At 47.4% G+C, this 23905-nt stretch overlaps 1 protein-coding gene and 1 long non-coding RNA gene across 3 annotated transcripts in view; one reads left to right on the forward strand and one right to left on the reverse strand.

Annotated features, from left to right (window-relative positions):
* Positions 1–23905, reverse strand: part of LOC309338078 — a 102117-nt gene that overhangs the window by 29466 nt on the left and 48746 nt on the right. The window lies entirely within an intron of this gene.
* LOC309337893 (uncharacterized protein) overlaps positions 1–23905 on the forward strand; it is a 68684-nt gene that overhangs the window by 22850 nt on the left and 21929 nt on the right. Inside the window, exons 2-5 of one of the 2 annotated variants that reach the window (XM_081854880.1) lie at positions 2205–2427; positions 10219–10386; positions 12677–12737; positions 16856–16919. In XM_081854880.1, the coding sequence (XP_081711006.1) occupies positions 2240–2427; positions 10219–10386; positions 12677–12737; positions 16856–16919 (481 nt within the window). In that variant the 5' untranslated portion in view covers positions 2205–2239. Of the gene's footprint in view, positions 1–1772; positions 2428–10218; positions 10387–12676; positions 12738–16855; positions 16924–23905 lie in introns of those variants that run through there. The other variant, XM_081854881.1, reaches the window with a different exon arrangement.

Below are 23905 nucleotides of genomic sequence, written 5' to 3' on the forward strand. Positions count from 1 at the left end.
GCACACAAATTCCTCTGGAAGGCGAATGCATTTCAATTTGCTTCCACAAAGCTTACCTGGAGGTATTGAATTTTATTATTACGGTCACAGACCAGTTCCGGATCACTTACAGTATCAGAAAAATCATAAAACACAACAAGAATACATTGAGTTGCACTTGGGTTTTACAGAGACAATTCAGATTTAACAGCAGTTAGGAATATACATTCAATTTTGCTCACTAAAATATAACCTAAAATTTAAAACCTTTATCATTTTGGTAGTACAGCTTGTTCCCTAAGTTTTATGGCAGTCGCACAGAATTTGGCCACCCTTAGCGTGATCTCTAGATCCCTTTCCTCTACCAGGAGTTTTAGACATTGGAGTTCGGACCCATTTACCTGGAGGTAAGAGAATGTCCAATCATTAGTGTGCATTTTTCCTGATTTATTTGAGGGGAGGTTGCACACTGACTGACACTCATTGAGTTGCTTGTACAATGGCTATGTGTTTCCCTGCTAATAATTTGTTCGTTCCAGACCTTTCAGAGCATCCACCTGTCGTTTTCGTAGCTGCAGAAAGCCCATTTTTTTTATAAAAAAAGAAGCGGATTTCTTGCCCCAGGGTGACAGAGTGTTGGGCTTTAATCATGCAAACCTAAATTTCCAGTGTGCAATTATTATTATTTATTGCATTTGCATTTCCAAGGAGCTCAAGGCTGCCTCCACGGTTCTCCCTCTCCTCCATTTAATTCTCACAACAAGCCCGTGAGGCAGGTTAGGCCGACAGGCAGTAATTGGCCATGGGACACCCAGGGAGCTTCGCAGCCGAGTGGAGATTCGAACCCTGATCTCCTAGGTCCCAGTCTGACACTCTAACCACTATGCCACACCTGCTCTCTTGTGTCCCATTTGAGTTGCACCTGCAATATGCTGGCCGTCTGCTGGTGACCTTCAGAATCATAAATGGGAAACTGAAATAAGCCGCAGCCCTAAGTATTCTTAAAAGTTTATTTTGGCAAAATCAAAGAAGTCGAATGCAAGGGACAAAGTTCCCCCTCCTCCAAAGTGAGCGTTGTCCCTTCCATGTCTGCCTGTGGTCAGCTGCTAAAGGCCTGCAAAACAGGCAAAATCCCAAGAGGGCCTGGGGACATCCAAGACGCAATAAATAGTAGGGTAAATAAACACGGCGCATTTTCAAAACGCAGCTGGTGTTTACTGGGAAACTGCCTTGATTCCAGTTAGGGATGAATCTGAGATTCAGTTGGTGTTTTAAGGGCGACCCTACCCTAATCTGCACTTTCTGAAACTTTGCAAACCCAGGCACAGCCACCCATCAAAATTCACACATCTCTGAATTTTGCAATGCAGAACAACAATAGCAGAAGGAATAAATGTATCAAAAAAAACCAAAAAACAGAAGGGGGCAAGTCCTTGGGATGGGAGGGCGGGAGAGATAAGGGGGTGATTTGTTGTTGTTTTTTGTTTTTGCTTTTTTCCATTATGTGATGTCATTATGTTGACTGAATATAAAATTGTAAAATCTAATTTAAAAATATTGTTTTTTTAAAAAAAATGAATTTTGCAATGCAGCTCTCCTGCCGAGTAACATGCAACTTTTTCAAAAGGGCACTTGCTGGAGCAAAGTGTGCATAAAAATGCATATGTTAGTGAAACCAGCATGCACCGTATTGTTTATTTTTATCTACTTCGTAAGATTTATATGCCTCTTGATTGCAAAAAAGCCCCCCCCCCCAAACACTCAAAGCAGTTTATGAAAGAGATAAAACGATAAGGAAAAAGAACAGCAGTAATTTAAAACTTTCCGAAATAACAGCTGACTAAAAGCAGATCAAAATCCGCAGCAGCTTTCTAAACATCCCAGCAGGCTTGTCGAAACACAAATGCTTTGAGGCAAAATTGCTTTGCGAAATGTGTGCAGCTGGGAGAAATTTGCACTAGATGCTGACAAAGTTTCACGAGGGACTTGGAAATAAATAAATCACGAACTGGTGTGAAACTGAACTCAGGAAACAGAAAATAAGAAATGAAGAGAAGCCGAAATTTGTCAGGTCTGCCCATCCACCTTCAGTCCCGGGAGAGGGATTTCCTGCAGCAGCTCTTAGTCCTTTCTGACTTTCACCGGTTCCCTTTTGCAGACGGTGATTTTCGTTTCCTGGTAAGTCAGGACAAATTCCACCTGTGGCTCTTTTCACCTTTCTGCAGACAAGGCAGGTGGATCTTGGAGCGGCTCTGGGTAGATGCAACCAGGAAGTCGCAGCCGCCTTGCCTGGACAAGCAGCCAGCCAGCCAGCCGCCCACACTCCTGCTCAGAGTTTGCGCCAAGGAGCTCCGGAGCCCTTCTTTGCCCTGCTGAGAATGGGCCTTTTCCTGCGCTAGGGGGGCGAGCAAAACACGTTAGCCCGGAGGACTCGGCTGCTTTCTCAAGGTGAGTGCTGCTGGCTGTCGTTTTCCACCTGCACGGAGGGAACAGAAAATTGGTTTTGGCTGGAATGAATGAGACAGAGCTGGCAAGCCCAGAGATTTGGCCTCTCCCTACAGATCTGGCTGGGTGGCGATGAAGAGACACTCTGTGCATGCCCAGGGCTGGTTTGTTTTCTTCATCTCCTCCTCCTCCTCAGGGTGCTCTTTGCTGTTCTGTTTTTACCTGGCGTGTTGTTCTGATAAGACAGGAACATCCCTGCTCTTCCTCATCAGCTGATAAAATCATGGCTGTGTCTTCTGGCACATTCTCAATATTGTCGCTGCCTTGAACTGAGTCAGAGAGCTGCTCCATTGAGCTCAGTATTCTGAGACTGGCAACAGCGGCTCTCCAGGGTTTCAGGGTCATTGCCAGCCTTACCTGGATAACCCAGGGATCAGACAGGGACGTTCTCCATGCAAGGATGCTCTTTGTTGTTTAGTCATGTCCGACTCTTCGTGGCACCCTGAACCAGAGCAGGCCAGGCACTCCTGTCTTCTACTGCCTCCCGCAGTTTGGTCAAACTCAAGCTGGTAGCTTCGAGAACACTGTCCCACCATCTCGTCCTCTGTCGTCCCCTTCTCCTTGTGCCCTCCATCTTTCCCAACATCAGGGTCTTTCCCAGGGAGTCTTCTCTTCTCATGAGGTGGCCAAAGTATAGGAGCCTCAGCTTCATGATCTGTCCTTCCAGTGAGCACTCAGGGCTGATTTCCTTCAGAATGGATCGGTTTGATCTTCTTGCAGTCCATGGGACTCTCAAGAATCTCCTCCAGCACCATAATTCAAAAGCATCCATTCTTTGGCGATCTGCCTTCTTTATGGTCCACCCCCCACAAAAATGCCAGGGCTACTCTTGCAATAAGAACTCTCCCGTGGGAACAGATCGACAGCCCATTGAGTCCAGCATCCTCTTTCCTACATCAGCCAACGAGATGCCTCCACAATCTTGAGGTGTGGCTGTGAATTCGAAAGTTTCGCTTTTGCTTCTGATTCACCCAGGACCCAGCCTTTGACAAACATGGTGTTTCAGACAGCAATGACCATCAACCCCAAGCAGCAGATGGGTCTAAGCTCGTAGCCAGTGGCTCATCTTGTGGCAGGCAGTTCCACATGGTGTCCCCCCCCCCCAATTTTTAAAATTGATTTTACAAATTACAACCAAATTATTGCCAAATTCATGTAGTTTTATTTAAGTGGCTTTCCACTCGCCGATGTCGATGTGTCCTTCGCTTTCGATGTTACCGCGCCGAATATTTTAAATTACCTCCAATTCCACATGTTCCCCACGTGTGACGTTTCTCACACTTAAATAGCGTTCTGTCTTAGAAAATGTCCAGTCATCCCACTCCGACAGGTTGTCTGCCCTCTCAACCAGGGACATACGCAGCGTATATGAATCTCAAGTACCTCTTGCGGCTTGCGGCTGGCATCCTCGTCATATTGTTTTACATCATAGATAGCAACTGGGACAGAACTGCTTGGAGCAAGGTTAAGGCAGATCTGGTCCAGATTTGGTGCTCACCTGGAGCAGAGAAACAGGTGGATAACATAGGGAGATGGAAGCGAGGCAGTCCTTTCTGGCTGCATAGCAATTTCTCTCCTGGCGCTGCGATTAGAGAAGCAAATTGCGCCTCGTCTAATTTCCATCTCTCTTTATTAATTCCTCCGAACCTGGTGGGCCGTGGGGGGAAAGGAGCACTCTGAGAGCATCCAATAACACGTTAGTGAGATAATTTAATGTAATTTCCTGCCTCTCAGGCAAGGCTTGGCATTCCAACTGAGACCTTGGAGCTGGGAAGAAGTCTTTGCCCTCAATCGTCCCCAAATAAGAGGGGCAAAAGACACAGGTGGGCCCAGGGCTGTCTTAAGCATATGCGGCACCCGGGTGCAAAGATCTGCCTGGCTCCCCTGGACTCAACTCTTGGGCCCTGGACCCTCAGCCTGGCGCCCCTGAGAGCCCAGCGCCCAGGTGCCCCGCACCCCTAGTGGCTATGGATAAGACGGCCCTGGGTAGGCCTCTTTTCGGCTAGCAATCCCTAAGGCCACCTCATTCTTTCATCTGCCCCATGCGTTCTGTCCACATATGAGCCAGTGTGGCCTAGTGGTTAGAGTGTTGAACAAGGACCTGGGAGATCGGGGTTCGAATCCTCTCTCAGCCACGAAGCTGAGTGGGTGAACTTGGGCCAGTCGCTCACTCTCAGCCTAACCTACCTCACAGAGCTGTTGTGAAAGGTGAGGTATAAATTCAATAAACAAGTAAATAGAAAGGAAGATATCATAATGTTGTTGTCCAATCCATGGCACAACTGCACTTGGAATACTGTGTACAGTTGTAGTTGCTGCACCTAAAATACAACAACAACAACAACAACAACAACAACAACAACAACAACAACAACAACAACAACAACAGCAACACTATTGTAGAGCAGGGAAAGGTTCAGGAGAGGACAACTGAAAAGGCCAAAAGGATGGAGCAAGTCCTCTAGTGGGAAAGGCGGCAGCATTTGGGGGGCTTTTTATTTCAGGAAGAAAATGGTGCATAAAAGGAGGGACAAGATTAGTTTATAAAATTATGCACGGCCCAGAGAATGTGCATAGAAAAATTTTCCTCCTCTCCGTCATAAAGCTGGAATGTTGGAAGGTACAAGACAAAATAAAGGACTTTTTCATGGAGTGCAGAGTTAAACTGTGGAACTCCCTGCCACAGTGATGCCCACCAACCTAGATTGCTTTAGAAGAGGATTAGATAAATTCACGGAGGAGGAGAGGGCTCTCTGTGGTTACTGGTCAAAATGGTTATGGTCTCCCTCCACTGTTGGAACCTGAAAGCTGCTTGCTAGCAATTACAGGTGGGGAGAGCTCTGCTGTTGCACCCAAGTCATGCCTGCAGACTTCCCATGGGCACCTGGCTAGCTGATGTGAGAACAGGATGCTGGACTAGAGAATCGGTCTCTTGTTATAATAATATAATCATTTATTATTTATACCCCGCCGATCTTTCTGGGTTCCCCCAGCCACTCTGGGCAGCTTCCAACACAGTATTAAAATACAGTAGTCTATTAAACATTAAAAGCCTCCCTAAACAGGGCTGCCTTCAGATGTCTTCTAAAAGTCTGGTAGTTGTTTTTCTCTTTGACATCTGGTGGGAGGGCGTTCCACAGGGCGGGTGCCACCCCCGAGAAGACCCTCTGCCTGGTTCCCTGTAACTTGGCTTCTCGCAGCGAGGGAACGGCCAGAAGGCCCTTGGAGCTGGACCTCAGTGTCCGGGCAGAATGATGGGGGTGGAGATGCTCCTTTAGGTATACTGGACCAAGGCTGTTTAGGGCTTTAAAGGTCAGCACCAACACTTTGAGTTGTTCTCGGAAACATACTGGGAGCCAATGTAGGTCTTTCAAGACTGGTGTTATGTGGTCTCGGCGGCCACCCCCAGTCACAAGTCTGGCTGCCGCATTCTGGATTGTTATGTCTTTATAGGGCGAAGCACAGATAGGAGGGATTTAACAAGAGTTGGAAGGGATTCTAAGATCCATCCAGTTGATCTAGTAGGAGATGTTTCTCCTTGCAGGGTGAAGTTTGACATTCTGTAGGGAAGTACAGGGCCGCTTAATTTGTGACCCTTTGACTAATGGGCTTTTCCAACTCCTGGCAGCAGGGAGCTGTGGCCAATCCCGGATGCTGTCACTGTGTGAGATGCGCAGCCATAATGCATTGACTGTGTGCACACATAGAGCCTTTTGCACCACTAAAAACACATAACATGTGACGTGGACCCAGGGAACAGAGCGAATTGCAGGACAATCCTATTCATCATATGTGAATGTGAATCCTGATTAATTCTTTGCAGCTTACTCACAAGGGCAGCCTTAGTCAGCTTAGGAAACACTAATAATAATAATAATAATAATAATAATTTATTTATAGTTGTTGTTCTCTTTGACATCAGGTGGGAGGGCGTTCCACAGGGCGGGTGCCACTACGGAGAAGGCCCTCTGCCTGGTTCCCTGTAAATTGGCTTCTCGCAGCGAGGGAACCGCCAGAAGGCCCTCGGTCCTGGACCTCAGTGTCCGGGTAGAATGGTGGGTTCTTTTTGATGTGGGCAGTGGCATGAAATACCTGCTAACTGAGAAACCCTGAGGTCAGTGTTTGGGTATAGCACTGGAGATAAAAGCAGAAGGCAGAGTAAGGATCCACTCCGATGCTATTCCTTTCCCCATTTTGCTTTGGGTATAAATCCATAAATCTGCTGACAGGCTGCCAAGCGGTCATTCTGCACTTGGTTGCCTGGGCTGAATTTCCTTGCGCTGTCTCGGGCTCTTGGTTCATCTAGCTCTGTTGCCTACACTGGCTGACAGAATCACAGAACTATAGAGTTGTGAGGGACCCTCAAGGGGCATCTAGTCCAACCCTCTGTGATGCAGGGAGGACAGCCAAAGGATCCCTGACAGCTAGAAGATACGTTCAAAAATACAATAATAGTTTTGACTCTTGCTAGCATTCGAGTGATAAAGGAAGTAAAAGGAGGCGGATAACAATTAAGGATTTATTATGTTTTCAGAATGTATTGGAAAATTTATATAGAAAGGTTTGTTGTTTTGTGTACATTCGATTGTAAGATAAAACATATGCGGAGGGACTTGACAGGAAGTCAAAATTGGTGAAAAGATTTTGTAAGGTAAAAGGGGAAAAATATTTACTTTCATTATCAATTTTTGTGTGTGTGTGTGTGTGTGTGTGTCTGTACATATGTGTGTTTTTGTATGGAATGTTTGGGAGGAAATAAGACGGTAAATAACAAATAAACTAAATATTGATGTATGTAATTTTTATTTCTCGGTTGTGTGTGGTGGTAGTGTGGTTGTGGTGTTTTTTGTAACATGGAATCGTTCAATAAAAATTATACATATAAAAAAGGAGGATCCCTGAAGGATGGCCATACAACCTCTGCTTAAAAACCTCGCAGGAAGGAGAGCCCTCTGCTAATCCATCAGATTCCTCTCTTTCGCCTCTTCACCCTTTTCTTCCACACCTGCATTTGTTCACCAGCCAGCCAGAACTGGGAGGGACAATCAACAAGCCAAGGCTGCTCAGCTGCTGATCCCAAACCGGATCATCCTGTTTGTCGTTTGCAGGAGACGCCTCTTGGATGACTTCAAATACAGCCTCTTCTTCCTGGTGGGTCCCTGAGATGGACTCCTCCCAGTCCCAGGAGGAATAAAGGCCATCTCTTTCTGTGGGTTAAACCACAGAGCCTAGGGCTTGCTGATCAGAAGGTCGGTCGTTCGAATCCCCACAACGGGGTGAGCTCCCGTTGCTCGGTCCCTGCTCCTGCCAACCTAGCAATTCGAAAGCACGTCAAAGTGCAAGTAGATAAATAGGTACCGCTCCGGCGGGAAGGTGAACGGCATTTCCGTGCGCTGCTCTGGTTTGCCAGTAGCGGCTTAGTCATGCTGGCCACATGACCCGGAAGCTGTACGCCGGCTCCCTTGGCCAGGAAAGCGAGAGGAGCGTCGCAACCCCAGAGTCGGCCATGATTGGACATAATGGTCAGGGGTCCCTTTACCTTTACCTTACCTCTCTTTTTAAAAAAGCAATCACAATCTCCCAAGAACGCTTGCTGGCCTTAACGCTTTGCATCTGTGCCTCCTCCTCCTCGCCTCTGTTATTCCTCCAGCGCTGCTTTTCCTAATCTCCAGTCGTCTTTGAAGAAGCATGAGCAGGCAGCCAGGGCATTCATTCATCTTTTTCTTCCAGGGACATGTGTCAGGATCATAGGACTAATGGGCGGAGAGGGAGAGAGAAAGCGAGAGTGGGGTGTCCAGTTTAAAGGTCCCACTTGGACGTTGGCTCTCCAGCACTTTTAGAGTCCTAGAATTGCAATTCCAATAATAATAATAATAATAATAATAATAATAATAATAATAATTTATTATTTGTACCCTGCCCATCTGGCTGGGTTTCCCCAGCCACTCTGGGCGGCTTCCAACAAAGATTAAAAATACATCAAAATGTCACACATTAAAAACTTCCCTGAACAGGGCTGCCTTCAGGTGTCTTCTAAATGTCAGGTAGTTGTTTATCTCTTTGGCATCTGATGGGAGGGCGTTCCACAGGGCAGGCGCCACCACCGAGAAGGCCCTCTGCCTGGTCCCCTGTAATCTCACTTCTCGCAATGAGGGAACCGCCAGAAGGCCCTCGGCGCTGGACCTCAGCATCCGGGCAGAACGATTGGGGTGGAGATGCTCCTTCAGGTATACTGGGCCAAGGCCGTTTAGGCCTTTAAAGGTCAGCACCAACACTTTGAATTGTGCTTGGAAACGTACTTGAAGCCAATGTAGGTCTTTCAAGACCGGTGTTATATGGTCTCGGCGGCCGCTCCCAGTCACCAGCCTAGCTGCCACATTCTGGAGTAGTAGTAGTTTCTGGGTCACCTTCAACATGCCCAGTTTATAGGTCCCACTTGGACACTGGCTCTCCAGCCATCACAGAATCCTAGAATTGCAATTCCAAGGCTGCTGTGGCCAACATCTTTGAACCATCCGGTTCCTGCGTCAACAAGGATGCTGTTAGATTCCTCTTGAAAGTCAATAAAATGGGAGACAGAAGCACCAAACTCACCCTGCTGTATTCAAACCTTTTAGCTGCAGATGCCTTTGACGGAATGGGGTTCTCCACCACTGAGCCATTATGGGCCAGCAGACAGCCAGTAGGGTGTTGAGTGTTGGGCTGTGACCAGGAAGAGACAGGGTCTCACTTGATCCTGAAGCCCCCTGGATCTTGGGGGCCAGTCCCAACGCCTCTCAGCCTAACCAACCGACCTCGTAGGGTAGTTGTGTGGATGAAATGAGGAGGGGAAGAACCATGTCTGCTGCCTTGAGCTCGTTGGAGAAAAAGTTGGCACATCGATTCAAATAAAATAAAGTTTGCACAGATTTAAAGCCTTCTGTTGGCCTGTGCTTTATAGAACACCCTCCCACCAGATGTCAAAGAGAAAAACAACTACAGCGATACCTCGGGTTACAGATGCCTCAGGTTACAGGCTCCGCTAACCCAGAAATAGTACCTCGGGTTAACAACTTTGCTTCAGGGTGAGAACAGAATTTGTGCGGCGGCAGCGGGAGGCCCCATAAGCTAAAGTGGTACCTCAGGTTAAGAACAGTTTCAGGTTAAGAACAGACCTCCAGAACGAATTAAGTTCTTAACCCGAGGTACCAGACTTTTAGAGGACATCTGAAGGCATCCCTGTTTAGGGAAACTTTTAATCCCTGTCTAGTGAAACAGAGTGGCTGGGGAAACCTAGCCAGATGGGCGAGGTATAAATAATAAATTATTATTATTATTATTATTATTATTATTATTATTATTATTATTACAGCCATTATATTCCTGCCTATTGATATGTAGCAACTGCCTTTAGCTGTTCTCTTTCCGGAGAACAGCATTCTTGTTCAGATCCTTAGAAAGGTGGTGTGGTTTTAATCTGTTTTAGCATTTTAACTTTTTATGTTTCAGAGTATGCTTCTAAACCTTTCTTGTGATACGATGCGATAGTCTTTATTGTCATTGTCCCATATAGAACAACGAAATTGAAAACTTCTACATCAGACATTCAAAAACCATATATATATTTTTGTAAACCTTGAGGGGTTTTTGTTTGCTTGTTGGCTTGCTTTTTGTTTGTTTTTTTGCAACCAAGCGGTATATAAATTTTATCAAACAGATTAAAGAAACAAATCATTCCTCTCTTTCCCCTCTCAGTTTCGCTTTCCTCCTTTCCCGCGAGTGTATGGCTCCTCCGCTGGAAGAGAAGACAGAGACTGCAACCTCTCCCAGGCCCCCGCCTGCCCCCCATGTGTGGGGCTTGGGGGCTGTGGCTTCCGTTGCCCCTCTCATCTTGCTGCTGCTGCTCTGCTTTCCCTTCAAAAGGTAGGTGGCAGACTTGGGGAGTCACAGTGGGGCTGTGTTCAGGGTCCGGGGACACTCAGAGAGGCGAATCTGGACACGGGGGGGGGGGTGTCGCCAGTGGTGTAGCGTGGGGGGTGCAGGGGGGCCCGGTTGCACCGGTTGCAACATCTGGGGGTTAGGGTTAGGGGGCGCAAATCCACGGGTTAGGGGGCGCAAATTACTTGCCTTGCCCCGGGTCCTGACAACCCACGCTACGCCACTGGTTGTCGCTCCAGGCCGGTGTGTCCTGCAACAGATAGCATGTCATTGATGCAGTAATAGTGGATTCATTGTGGATTTGTAATAATAATAATAATAATAATAATAATAATAATAATAATATTTTATTATTATTATTATTATTATTATTATTATTATTATTATTATTTATATCCCGCCCTCCCCAGCCGAAGCCGGGCTCAGAGCGGCTAAGAACAGTAAAAATAACACAGTTTACATAAAATCACAATCAATTAATTGAAATACATTCTAAAATAAATTCATTCTAAAATCAGTTCAGAGTCAAATTCATGGCAACCATTGGGCTAGAGTTCTGTGAGGATTACCAAAGGAGGGGGTCAGGCTGTGCCTTGGCCAAAGGCCTGGTGGAACAGCTCTGTCTTGCAGGCCCTGTGGAAAGATGTCAAGTTCCGCAGGGCCCTGGTCTCTTGTGACAGAGCGTTCCACCAGATTGGAGCCGCAGCCGAAAAGGCCCTGGCTCTGGTTGAGACCAGCCTAACCTCCTTGTGGCCCGGGACCTCCAAGATGTTTTTGTTTGAAGACCGTAAGGTCCTCCGTGGGACATACCAGGAGAGGTGGTCTCGTAGGTACGAGGGTCCTAGACAGTATAGGGTTTTAAAGGTTAAAACCAGCACCTTAAACCTGATCCTGTACTCTACCGGGAGCCAGTGCAGCTGGTATAGCACAGGGTGAATGTGATCCCACGGTGAGGACCCTATAGGGAGTCTCGCCGCGGCATTCTGCACCCGCTGGAGTTTCTGGGTCAGTCTCAAGGGCAGCCCCACGTAGAGCGAGTTAACAATAATCCAGTCTGGAGGTGACCATCGCGTGGATCACAGTGGCTAGGTCAGGGCGAGAGAGGTAAGGAGCCAACTGCTTAGCTTGGCGGAGATGAAAAAATGCCGCCTTTGTTATAGCTGCAATCTGGACCATCTGCACGTCATTCTGGTTTAATAGTTGTTCAGTGGTGCCTCCCCAGTGTTAACACATTCTTGCCACAACAAAGGCAGGATCCCACCCACTTATCAGCCTATGCGATAAGAAGAGGTACAGGATTTCAGCAGGAAATAAATTTTATTATTATTATTATTATTATTATTATTATTATTATTATTATTATTATTATTGGAATCCACAGGGCACGCTTTGACTGGAAACAAAGCAAAGTCCAAACTTTGAGGGGTTAACTACAGTCCCCAGTTACAGGTTTTAAATGTGCATTAGATGGGATGATGGGATTTAAATGTATAGTGTAGATCACAGAATCATAAAATTGCAGGAAGGTAGCCCATCTAGGTCAGGGTTTCCCAAACGTGGGTCTTCAGCTGTTATTCGGCTATGATTCCCTTCATCCCTTGCCACTGGTCCTGCCAGGTAGGGATGATGGGAGTTGTAGTCCAACAATAGCTGGAGACTCAGGTTTGGGAAACTCTGATCTGGGCTAACCTCCTGCAATGTGGGAAAGTATCAACTAAAGCAGCGGTTCTCAACCTGTGGGTCCCCAGATGTTGTTGGACTACAACTCCCATCATCCCTGAGCTCTGGCCTTGCTAGCTAGGGGTGATGGGAATTGTAGTTCAACAACATCTGGGGACCCACAGGTTGAGAAAGGCTTAACTAAAGGATCCAAGACAGATGGCCATCCAGTCTCTGCTTAAAAACCTCTGCAGCTCATTCAACCGTTCCTCATCAGGCTGGCTTGGTTTTCAGACCCTTGATCTCCCTCCTCTGCACACATTCAATATCCTTCTTAAACTGGGGTTCCCAGAACTGGACGCAGAACTAACCTGGGGTCTGACCAAATTTGCGGCTTTTGCTGCCTCTGATTTGGCAGTTTTGAGTGAAGTTTCCAGTGAATTTGTATGGGCAACTTGGCCACTGATGCTGGATAGCCCAAGAGACTTCCTGAGTCGTGCTTTGATTTCAGGGCCTCAGGGTCTGAACCATGTTTTTGATGGCATTGCAAGGAGCATGCAGTAAATCTCTCGACTCAAAAGCCGAGCAAATGTGTCTCTCTCTCTCTCTGTTGCAGGAAAAAACGGCAATTATCAACCCGAACTTTTAAGAGGGACCCATCAGATCTCATCAGCGTGGTGAGTCCTTCCAGTGTCTGTCTCTAGGGGAGGGTTGGAAATGCCAGCCAGATGCTGTCCACATCCTAAGGCAGCCTTTGCCAACCCGGCACCCTTCAGAAGTTCTGAGCTAGAACTCCCACCAGCCCTAGGCAGTAGCGCTTTGACCGTTTCCTTCCTCGTGATGCTTGCGGCTGATTGGAGATTTGGCCCCCAAATATTTGGAGGGTGCCATGTTGGGAAAGCATGGGGAGCCATCTGGCATTTGTGACCAGCATGGCGGCAAGACTCTGAGCCCCCCCCAGCAGTTATGCCTTTGATCTCTTAAATCCAACACCGGGGGGGGGGGGGGGTCCTCCAGAATTTCAAGGCACATGTTTCCGAGCACAATTCAAAGTGTTGGTGCTGACCTTTAAAGCCCTAAATGGCCTCGGTCCTGTATACCTGAAGGAGCATCTCCACCCCCATCGTTCTGCCCAGAAACTGAGGTCCAGCTCCGAGGGCCTTCTGGCAGTTCCCTCACTGCAAGAAGAGAGGTTACAGGGAACCAGGCAGAGGGCCTTCTTGGTGGTGGCACCCGCCCTGTGGAACGCCCTCCCACCAGATGTCAAAGAGATAAACAACTACCAGACTTTTAGAAGAGATCCGAAGGCAGCCCTGTTTAGGGAAGCTTTTAATGTTTGATGTATTACGGTATTTTGATATTTTGTTGGAAGCTGCCTAGAGTGGCTGGGGAAGCCCGGCCAGATGGGCGGGGTATAAATAATAAATTATTATTATTATTATTATTATTATTATTATTATTATTATTATCATATTTGAGTGAATGCCATGGATGTCAACCCTCCTGGTCACGTTTCTCTCTCGCCTCTTCCCCCCCCCCCCCAATCTCTCCTCCACCCAGACAACTTGGAGATTTTATCATTTTATTCTACAGTCATACCTTGGTTCTCGATCGGAATCTGTTCCAGAAGTCAGTTCGACTTCTGAAAACGTTCAAAAACCAAGGCGCAGCTTCCGATTGGCTGCAGCCATTTTCTACATTCAGTCGGAAGCCGCGGAAGCCGAGTCAGACATTTGGCTTCCGAAAAACATTTGCAAACCGGGAGCCAAAACGTTCGAGTCACAAGCTGTTTGAGAACCAAGGTACGACTGTATTTGTTTGAGCCAGCCGTTTAGAAGTTTTATTCCTTCATAAGAAAGCACATAAAAGTTGCAGTCCTCAAGGCACCCAGGTTCTAAGGTGCACAGGGCTTCAAAAGTCAGAACCAGCATCCTGACTTTTTGCTTAGAGACAGGCTAGCAGACCTGTTTTCTTTTTCTCTTCGGGTCTCTTCTCCTCTAGGGTGCTGCTGTGCATTTGAGTTGTTTGGTACTCCTGCGCTGTCTCTTAATCAGTTTTTTTAAGCTGCCTGTGAGCTTTGGAGGAGTCGGGAATACAAAACAAATAAGAATGTGTGCCTTTCTGCTGCTCCTTTGATAACCTGGACAGGTAAATCATTAACTCTTAGAGTCAACCTAGACGCTGCTCGAGGCTTGCAATCTGTGACCTTAACTACAGTATTTTAAAAACACCAATTGCCAGTGGTGTTGGGTCTGTGTGTGTGTGTGTGTGTGTGTGTGTGTGTGTGTGTAACCCTAGCATGCAGTTAGGGGACTTTAACTATTAGGGCCGCCCCCCACTGGGGTCCCAGTTCAGACACATGTCTATTTATTCTGGCAGTTTTCATACTGGAAAAAGAGAAGTCCACTTAATGGAAACTTCCTCCTTAGCCAATTTGCCAGGATTAAGGCCTTAAGTGTACAGTTGTGTGTGTGTGTGTGTGTGTGTGTATTATATATATATATATATATATATAAAGTAAAGGTACCCCTGCCCGTACGGGCCAGTCTTGACAGACTCTAGGGTTGTGCGCCCATCTCACTTAAGAGGCCGGGAGCCAGCGCTGTCCGCAGACACTTCCGGGTCACGTGGCCAGCGTGACGAAGCTGCTCTGGCGAACCGGCACCAGAGCAGCACACGGAAACGCCGTTTACCTTCCCGCTATAAAGCGGTCCCTATTTATCTACTTGCACTTAAGGGTGCTTTCGAACTGCTAGGTGGGCAGGAGCTGGGACCGAACGACGGGAGCTCACCCCGCCGCGGGGATTCAAACCGCCGACCATGCGATCGGCAAGTCCTAGGCGCTGAGGTTTTACCCACAGCGCCACCCGCTGTATATATATACAGCCTTAACCTAGATGGTGAAAGTGCAGCGCATTCACATCCCAAGAGGGTCTGGTTGCTTGCACTGCTGCAGCCTCCAGTTCCAAGAGACCCCAAACATTATGCCTGCAGTGCAGCAGCTGGACTGATAACTGGGAGCGGCTGCCGAGACCACATAACACCGGTCTTGAATGACCTACATTGGCTCCCAGTACGTTTTCGAGCACAATTCAAAGTGTTGGTGCTGACCTTTAAAGCCCTAAACAGCCTCAGTCCTGTATACCTGAAGGAGCGTCTCCACCCCCATCGTTCTGCCCGGATACTGAGGTCCAGCACCGAGGGCCTTCTGGCGGTTCCCTCCCTGTGAGAAGCCAAGTTACAGGGAACCAGACAGAGGGCCTTCTTGGCACAACTAAACGACTAAACAACTCAACAACAACAACAGTTTGTCCAACTATGTCCACCCTGCACTCAAGGCCTGGAAAAAGTTTGGGAACCACGGATCTAACTCATTATTCTCTATTCCAGAGGGTTCTTAACCTGTGGTCCATGGGCCCCCCGGCATTCCATGCATGGGCTTCAGGGGGTCCTTGAAGGAAATCAGTCCCCAGTGCATTAAAAATAAATTGCGTCCCACATTTGTGTGTGCATGTGGTTTGTGCACACTTTTTTCCACGGCGGGGCTCTGCAGCCTCCATCGCATTCTCAAAGGGGTCTGTGACCCCAAAAAGGTTAAGAGCTACAGTACTGGTCTGCTCTGGTTGGCAGCAGATCGTATTGGGTTCGAAACATGGTGTGTTGTCCCAGATATCGGTCATCGAACCTGGGACTTTCTATATGCAAAGCAGATGCTCTTGCTGTGAGTCCCATTCCAAAGGCATTAGGAGGCATCATTCTCCTCCCAGTGGTAATGTGGGTCGGCTCCTCTGGTTCCTCCGTTCCTCAGAAAGGCATGTTGAACCTGGCGTTTGCCACTAAGTGGCAGCATATACCAGCTCTGTGGTTTACCGTTCCTTTTGCTTGTGATTAAGAACAGGCCAGGCTAGACCAGCCAGATGCCTTTAAAATACACACACCCCAAGCCCAAGATACATGTAGGAAACTTAGAAGTTTGTGCAGGAGTCGCTGTTTGTGGGTGGCACCCAGTTGCATACTGCCAAATGCAGCTTGCAGAGTTCAGTTTGGACCTGGGCTTTTGCACAAAGAACCCACTTTCCCCAAAGCTTTTTTGTGCACTAGAAAGAGTAAAATAACAATTGTTTGGTGGGAAGCCTTGCAATCACGTACAATCATAGAATTGCAGAGCTGGAAGGGACCCCGGGGGTCAAAAGTGCAAACAAACCAGGGCACCAGAGTGGCAAAGGGTCAGATGCGGTGTGTTTTCCAGGAAGTAACAGAGCAAGAAATGTACCCATCTCATTTTTAGGTGTCCGTCTCTTCTCATGGCGCGAAGCTATCCCACTCCACAAACATCTAAAGAGCCAATCGCACAGAATGGTGATAAGTGAATGTTTAGTTAACAGCACGGCTTAAATGAAGGCTGGGCAGTCTGATTTAGGGAACAACTCGCTTTCTCCTGGCAAATTTGAGCTCCAGGCTCATTACACCCTCATTCTCTTCCTTTTGCACCAGAAGGAGAAGGTAAGCACCCCTGAAATGGCCCTGGGAGCAGCTGCTGCGCTTTGGAGCTCCAGTTCTGACTGAGCATCCTTTGTTTTTTGCTCCAGAACCTCCCCCACAAAAAGCTGCTCTTTAAAGCTGAATTGGAGCAAACAGCAGTCCAAGGAAAACTCTTTCTGCCATGAAGGAAGCCCAGGTGTATTTTGTCTGGCTGCAGCCACAGGAGACCTGCTCTCAGCAGGATGCCAAAGCCCCAGAGGTGTCACCTTATCCTTCAACTTTTTAAATTTTTCTTTCATTCCTTCTTATGCAGACGAGACTGGAAGACCGGATGAGCCCAGCTGAGAAGACCTTTGAAGATGGAGAGTTGCACAACAGTAAGTGGGCAGTATGAGAGAGGATTTCTCTATGCTTGAAATGTGCTGTTTATAAGAGTGACATGTTAGCAAGTCGTCTTTCTGCAATAGATTCCAAGGGAATCCCTTAAATCAAGTAAAGCAATACAGTGGAACCTTGGTTCTCGAACTTAATCCGTTCTGGAAGTCCGTTCAACTCCCAAAACGTTCGAAAACCAAGGCGCGGCTTCCGATTGGTGCAGGCGCCCTGGAAACAATAGCCTACAGCCACATCAAATGTTTGGCTTCTGAAAAAAAAAACTTTAAAAAACCGGAACACTTACTTCCAGGTTTTTGGCGTTTGGGAGCCGATTTGTTCGTCAACTAAGCCATTTGAGAACCAAGGTTTCACTGTATTCAATAATCCATTAGAATATAATAGTACAGTAAACAGTACAATTGCATATCTTCAAATAATAAACAAAGAGTTTCACTTAGCAATTACAACAATTACTAAACTGTAATCAATAAATATAATGGCAAGTCACAATGTATAAAACCAAAATGTATAAAACCACAAAACCATGTGACAGGATCAAATTGAGAAACAAGGACACACTAATTATATCTATCTATCTATCTATCTATCTATCTATCTATCTATCTATCTATCTATCTATCTATCTATCATCTATCTATCTATCTATCTCTATCATCTATCTATCTATCTATCTATCTATCTATCTATCTATCTATCTATCTATCTATCTATCTATCTATCTATCATCATCCATCTATCTATATCTGTCTGTCTGTCTGTCTGTCTGTCTATCTATCTATCTATCTATCTATCTATCTATCTATCTATCTATCTATCTATCTCTATCATCATCATCATCATCTATCTATCTAATCTATCCTCTTTTCTCTCCCCATGGGACCAGACCCATGAATGGATCGGTTTGATTGGTTTGATCTTCTTGCAGTCCATGGGACTCTCAAGAGTCTCCTCCAGCACCATAATTCAAAAGCATCAATTCTTCGGCGATCAGCCTTCTACTGCTTCTAGTGAGAGCCAGTGTGGTGTAGTGGTTAAGAGCGGTGGACTCATAATCTGGTGAACTGGGTTCGCGTCTCCGCTCCTCCACATGCAGCTGCTGGGTGACCTTGGGCCAATCACACTTCTCTGAAGTCTCTCAGCCCCACTCGCCTCACAGAGTGTTTGTTGTGGAGGAGGAAGGGAAAGGAGAATGTTAGCCGCTTTGAGACTCCTTCGGGTAGTGATAAAGCGGGATATCAAATCCAAACTCTTCTTCTCTCAAAGTCATGGTCTGGGAAAGGCTCCTAGGGCTGGATGTTGGCGCAAGACAGGTGGCGAAAGCCTTTCTCATCCGCAGGAGCGTGAGAAAGTGTTTTGCTCGACACCCCCCAGCCCGTCCCTCCACACCTTTGGCCGGGAACTCAGGGCAGCCGGCAGCAAAGGGGAAAGCTCTCTTTCCTGTTGGAACAATAGCCTGCCGTCTGCAAATAGCTCGAGGCCTTGCAGGCAAACGGTGCGCCTGTTTCTGCACACACATGCGCTTCCCTTCCACTCCTGGAGTCGGTGTCTGAGGCAGCGGCTTCTCAGCTTTTGGAAAGTGAAAGCTCTTTCGGTTCAGCCTCCAGACTCGTTTGCTTCGCCTACGGTTACGGGGAGGAAACAAAGGCCTCTGCTTCAGTGCTCCCAATAGCTCAGATAATATTCTTTGCTGCGTACTGACAGCAAACGCACCAAGGTGTTCCATACCACAAGTCTCGATGGCAGAGGGCAGATTTCCCCACAGATTTGCTCCGCTTATAGAGCCTAATCAGGGCATCTCCTGTTTAAACCCGATATAGATAATGTTTGCTGAACCTGAGCTCTCAATGTAGACTCTTTTAGGTGAACTTTGCTAAACCTGAGCTGCTGCGCCGCCTTCTATTTGACCAGGCAGCGCAGGTTTTGTAAGACTTCATGGTTTCAGCAAGGCTGCAGTTTTCAGCAGACTTACTTGTCCAGTGCAACTCAGCGGGACTCTCTGAGTAAACATGCAAAGGGGCCGTATTGTAAGAGGCTAAGGGCTTATCGCCACTTCCTCTTGTCCCGCTGCTCAAAAGTGTGCAATTGGAGCAAATGGCAATCCAGGTTTTCTCTGTATTGATGTTTGCTCCGATTTAGCACTGAAGAGCAGGCTTTCCCTGGGAACAGGAACAGGGCAAGGGGGAAACCACTCGTGCCCTAATTTGGATAGTGGTTTGCTTTGACTTAGCATAGGGTTAGTCAAATGGGTCAGTTCTGGTTTCTCTCATAGTTCCAGTCTTCATTTCCATATCAGTTCACTTTAAAAAAAAAATCCTCATGCAAACTACTAGCATTTTAAAACAAAACAAATTCCTTCCAGTAGCACCTTAAAGACCAACTAAGTCAGTTCTTGGTATGAGCTTTCGTGTGCATGCACACTTCTTCAGATACACTGAAACAGAAGTTTCCAGACCCTTCTATATAGTGAGAAGGTGGGGAGGGGTATTACTCAGAAGGGTGGTGGGAATGGGTGATTGGCAGATAGCTGTGATGAGCCTGTTGACGACTCTTAACGACTGCAATAGGTCTTACAGGAAAAAGCAAGGGGTGAAAAGGTGTAAAAATGGCTTTGTCATGTATAATGAGATAAGAATCCAAGGTCTTTGTTCAGACCAGGTTTCTCCATGGTTTTAAGTTTGGTGATAAGTTGTAATCCAGCAGCTTCTCTTTCCAGTCTATTTCTGAAATTCCTTTGTAGTAAAACAGCTACTTTGAGATCTTGTATAGAATGTCCTGGGAGATTGAAGTGTTCTCCTACTGGTTTCTCTGTCTTGTGATTCCTGATGTCCGATTTATGTCCGTTTATTCTTTGGCGTAAGGTCTGGCCTGTTTGTCCAATATAGAGAGCTGAAGGACACTGTTGGCATTTTATGGCATAAAGCGGGATATCAAATCCAAACTCTTCTTCTCTCAAAGTCATGGTCTGGGAAAGGCTCCTAGGGCTGGATGTTGGCGCAAGACAGGTGGCAAAAGCCTTTCTCATCCGCAGGAGCGTGAGAAAGTGTTTTAGTATTTTAGTATCTAGCATTTTAGTTTGAATTTTTCCAAAATACATATTTCCCCCCAATTTTTCCCCAAAAGCAATTTCCTGCAGTACAGGGCCATCTTTACCTGGGGGTGCAAGGGCGCTGAATTCTGGAATGCGACAAATGTATACCTACTGTATACCAGTCCCTCTCGATCGGCGGCAGTGAAAAGCAATGGAGTGGAAGTCCCTCTCCCCCAGCCTCTCTGTTAGTCCGTAGCGTCAAATATTCCCAACGAGTTAGGAGACAAAAGCAGTTATCCCCGCTGCGTTACAGGTGAGTGATTCCCTGCCCAAAAAAGCTCAACAACTTTTTTGAGTTTGCCCCCTAAAAAAGGCCAACAACTTTGGGGGTGCTGGGCGGATCTTTGCACCCTGGCAGTGCATATGCTAAAAACGGCCCTGCTGCAGTATAGTACATTTTTGTTTTTTTTTCACCAACATGGGTCTTATTGTGTGTATTCTCACCAACATGGGTCGTTCAATCTACACTTCACCCCAGGATATGCCGTTCTCGGGTGGCGCTGTGGGTTAAACCACAGAGCCTAGGACTTGCCGATCAGAAGGTCGGCGGTTCGAATCCCTGTGATGGGGTGAGCTCCTGTTGCTCGGTCGCTGCTCCTGCCAACCTACCAGTTCAAAAGCATGTCAAAGTGCAAGTAGATAAATAGGTACTGCTCCGGCGGGAAGGTAAACGGCGTTTCCGTGTGCTGCTCTGGTTTCGCCAGAAGCGGCTTAGTCATGCTGGCCACATGACCCGGAAGCTGTATGCCGGCTCCCTCAGCCAGTAAAGCGAGATGAGCGCCACAACCCCAGAGTCGGCCACGACTGGACCTAATGGTCAGAGGTCCCTTTACCTTTACCTTTATACATCACTTAGCCGGAGAACTGCATTGCAAGATTTAGAGAAGTCTGCTTTTCAAAGGGTGCCTGTGTTTTTGGTCTGCTTTTTATTTTGGAAATAGCAAATCGGGTTGGTTCCCTTTTAAGTGAGAACAGAACCCAATTCCCTCCACCCCTCATCCCTAACCTAGCAAATCCCTTCAGCAAAGCTCCTCTGCTAAATACCCCTTCACACACCTATTTTTATTTAGTCAATTTCTTATCCTGCCTTCTAAAGTGAACGTTATTTCTTCCAAGGTGGCAAGCACGTTTTTTTAAAAAAACAAGGCCAAATTAAATGCAGAAGAACTGCAGAAACAAAACAGAACTGTAAAGGTCACGAGAACAATAAAAACAGCAATAAACCCATAAAACACTGAAAGCAGCCGGCAAATGAAAGCATCCAGCCTTTGAAAGCCACAGCCAAATAAATCTGTTTCAATGTGGTGCCTGAAATTTGTAGGGGGAGGCCATGTGCAAGGGGGGCATTTTTTTAAGAAGCAGAGAACCAGCACTGAGAAAGCCCAGTTTTCTGTCTCTACCTGCCAAATCCCATGGAGATGGGAGGCAGGGAACCCTAAGAACGACTTCCTCGGATGACCTTAATGCCTGGGGCATCTCAGGCGGAAGCGAGCAATTCTTGGCTACTTCCAGGCAGCTGACCAGCTCACGCAAAACTTGCACAGGGGTTAAACGGTGTCATTCACTTACAGAGCATTCCTCTTGTTACACACACCATTGCAAGCTAGTGGCTGTTATCCTTTCCAGCACCATTTCCCATCGCTGTTCTTACCAGACTTTTTGCGCTTCAGGAAGCGGCGGAGTGACTGCGCTACCTTGGAAACGGGGGACCTCTCCTTCCTTGGAGGTTTTTAAGCAGAGGTTTTTTTGGGGGGGACCCTCCTGCCAAAGATGTTTTAGCTGTGATTCCTCAGCGGCGTTTGATACCATCGACCATAACATCCTTCTGGACCGTCTAGAGGGGCTGGGAGCTGGGGGCACTGTCATACAGTGGTTCCGCTCCTTCCTCCTGGGCCGTGTTCAGAAAGTGGTGGTGGGGGATGAGTGTTCAGACCCCTGGGCTCTCACTTGTGGGGTGCCTCAGGGTTCCATCCTCTCCCCCATGCTTTTCAACATCTACATGCAGCCGCTGGGAGGGATCATCAGGGGGTTTGGGCTGGGTGTCCATCAGTATGCGGATGATACCCAGCTCTACCTCTCTTTTAAATCAGAACCAGTGAAGGCGGTGAAGGTCCTGTGTGAGTGTCTGGAGGCGGTTGGAGGATGGATGGCGACTAATAGATTGAGGTTGAATCCTGACAAGACAGAAGTACTGTTTGTGGGGCGACAGGAGGTGGGCAGGTGTGGAGGACTCCCTGGTCCTGAATGGGGTAACCGTGCCTCTGAAGGACCAGGTGTGCAGCCTGGGAGTCATTCTACACTCACAGCTGTCCATGGAGGCGCAGGTCAATTCTGTGTCCAGGGCAGCTGTTTATCAGCTCCATCTGGAACACAGGCTGAGACCCTTCCTGCCCGCAGACTGTCTCGCCAGAGTGGTGCATGCTCTAGTTATCTGCAATGCGCTCTACGTGGGGCTACCTTTGAAGGTGACTCGGAAACTGCAATTAAGCCAGAATGTGGCAGCTAGACTGGTGACTGGGAGTGGCTGCCGAAACCACACAATACCGGTCTTGAAAGACCTACATTGGCTCCCAGTACGTTTCCGAGCACAATTCAAAGTGTTGGTGCTGACCTTTAAAGCCCCAAACCGCCTCGGTCCAGTATATCTGAAGGAGCGTCTCCATCCCCATCATTCTGCCTGGACATTGAAGTCCAGCACAGAGGACCTTCTGGTGGTTCCCTCCCTGTGATGAGCAAAGCTATAGGGAACCAGGCAGAGGGCCTTCTCGGTGGTGGCACCTGCCCTGTGGAATGCCCTCCCACCAGATGTCAAAGAGATAAACAACTACCTGAGATTTAGAAGGCATCTGAAGGCAGCCCTGTTCAGGGAAGTGGCCAGCCATAGTTTAACGACATATGTCAGGGGTGTCCAAACTTTTTTCAAAGAGGGCCAGGTTTGATGAAGTGAACATGTGTGAGGGCTGACCAAAGAGTTGTTGACCTTATTTAGGATTGAAGTTGTTGATGTTTTGGCATTTTACCCCAAAGTTGTTGAGCTTTTCTTAGGATAGAAGTTGTTGAGCTTTTTGAAGGATTCCCCCCCCCCCCAGAAAATAAACTGCTGCAGGGTCCACATTAAACCAACTGGCAGGCCGGATTAGGCCCCCAGGCCTGACTTTGCACATGCCTAAATGTGGTTCTTCCACTCCCACATGTTGCCGCCGAATCTCCTGTTGGCATTGCTCATGGCCACACGTTACCTCCTGGTGATGTCATAAGCCTTGCAAAGTGGTTTCCTGAGCCTGACCACTATGGCGGCAGGTGGGTGGGTGGGTGTGTGCGAGAAAGCGGCTGGCAAGCGTGGCTCCCTCTTCTCTAGCCATGGGCGAGTCAGAAACCTGTCCCATGGGAGCCAAGAAACCAGGGAGGTGTGTGCAATCAGTTCCTGGGAGGCGATGAGAGATAAGATAGTGAGAGGGAACATCAAAACAACATCTCCTGGCAGCTGAAGAAGGCAGGTGGATCCTGGCTGGGAGCTTATTCAATTCTGACACATTTATTGATTGGTTTTATTCCACCAGCCCATCAGTCATTCGGTCAACTGACTTTTTAATGCGTGTCTCAAGGCAGTTTGCAGACACGCCATAAAAACAGTTAATATAGTTTTCGAAACCATGCAAAAAAAGCAAACCGAAGAAAGGTTTTTTAAGCAATGCAGGATGAATATATAAGGCTAGAGACCTTTCCACCCAAGCTTGTCTCCAAAAAAAAAAAAATATTAAAAAAAAAATGCCTTCAGTTGTTTGCAAAAAAGGACAGATTGTGGGCACCCATCGTTCCTCACCAGGGATGGTTTTCTACAGAGCAGGGGCAACCACACAGAAGGCCCTGCTCAGAGTT

The sequence above is a fragment of the Podarcis erhardii genome (assembly GCF_964252035.2).
Source record: "Podarcis erhardii genome assembly, chromosome: 3".
NCBI lineage: Eukaryota > Metazoa > Chordata > Lepidosauria > Squamata > Lacertidae > Podarcis > Podarcis erhardii.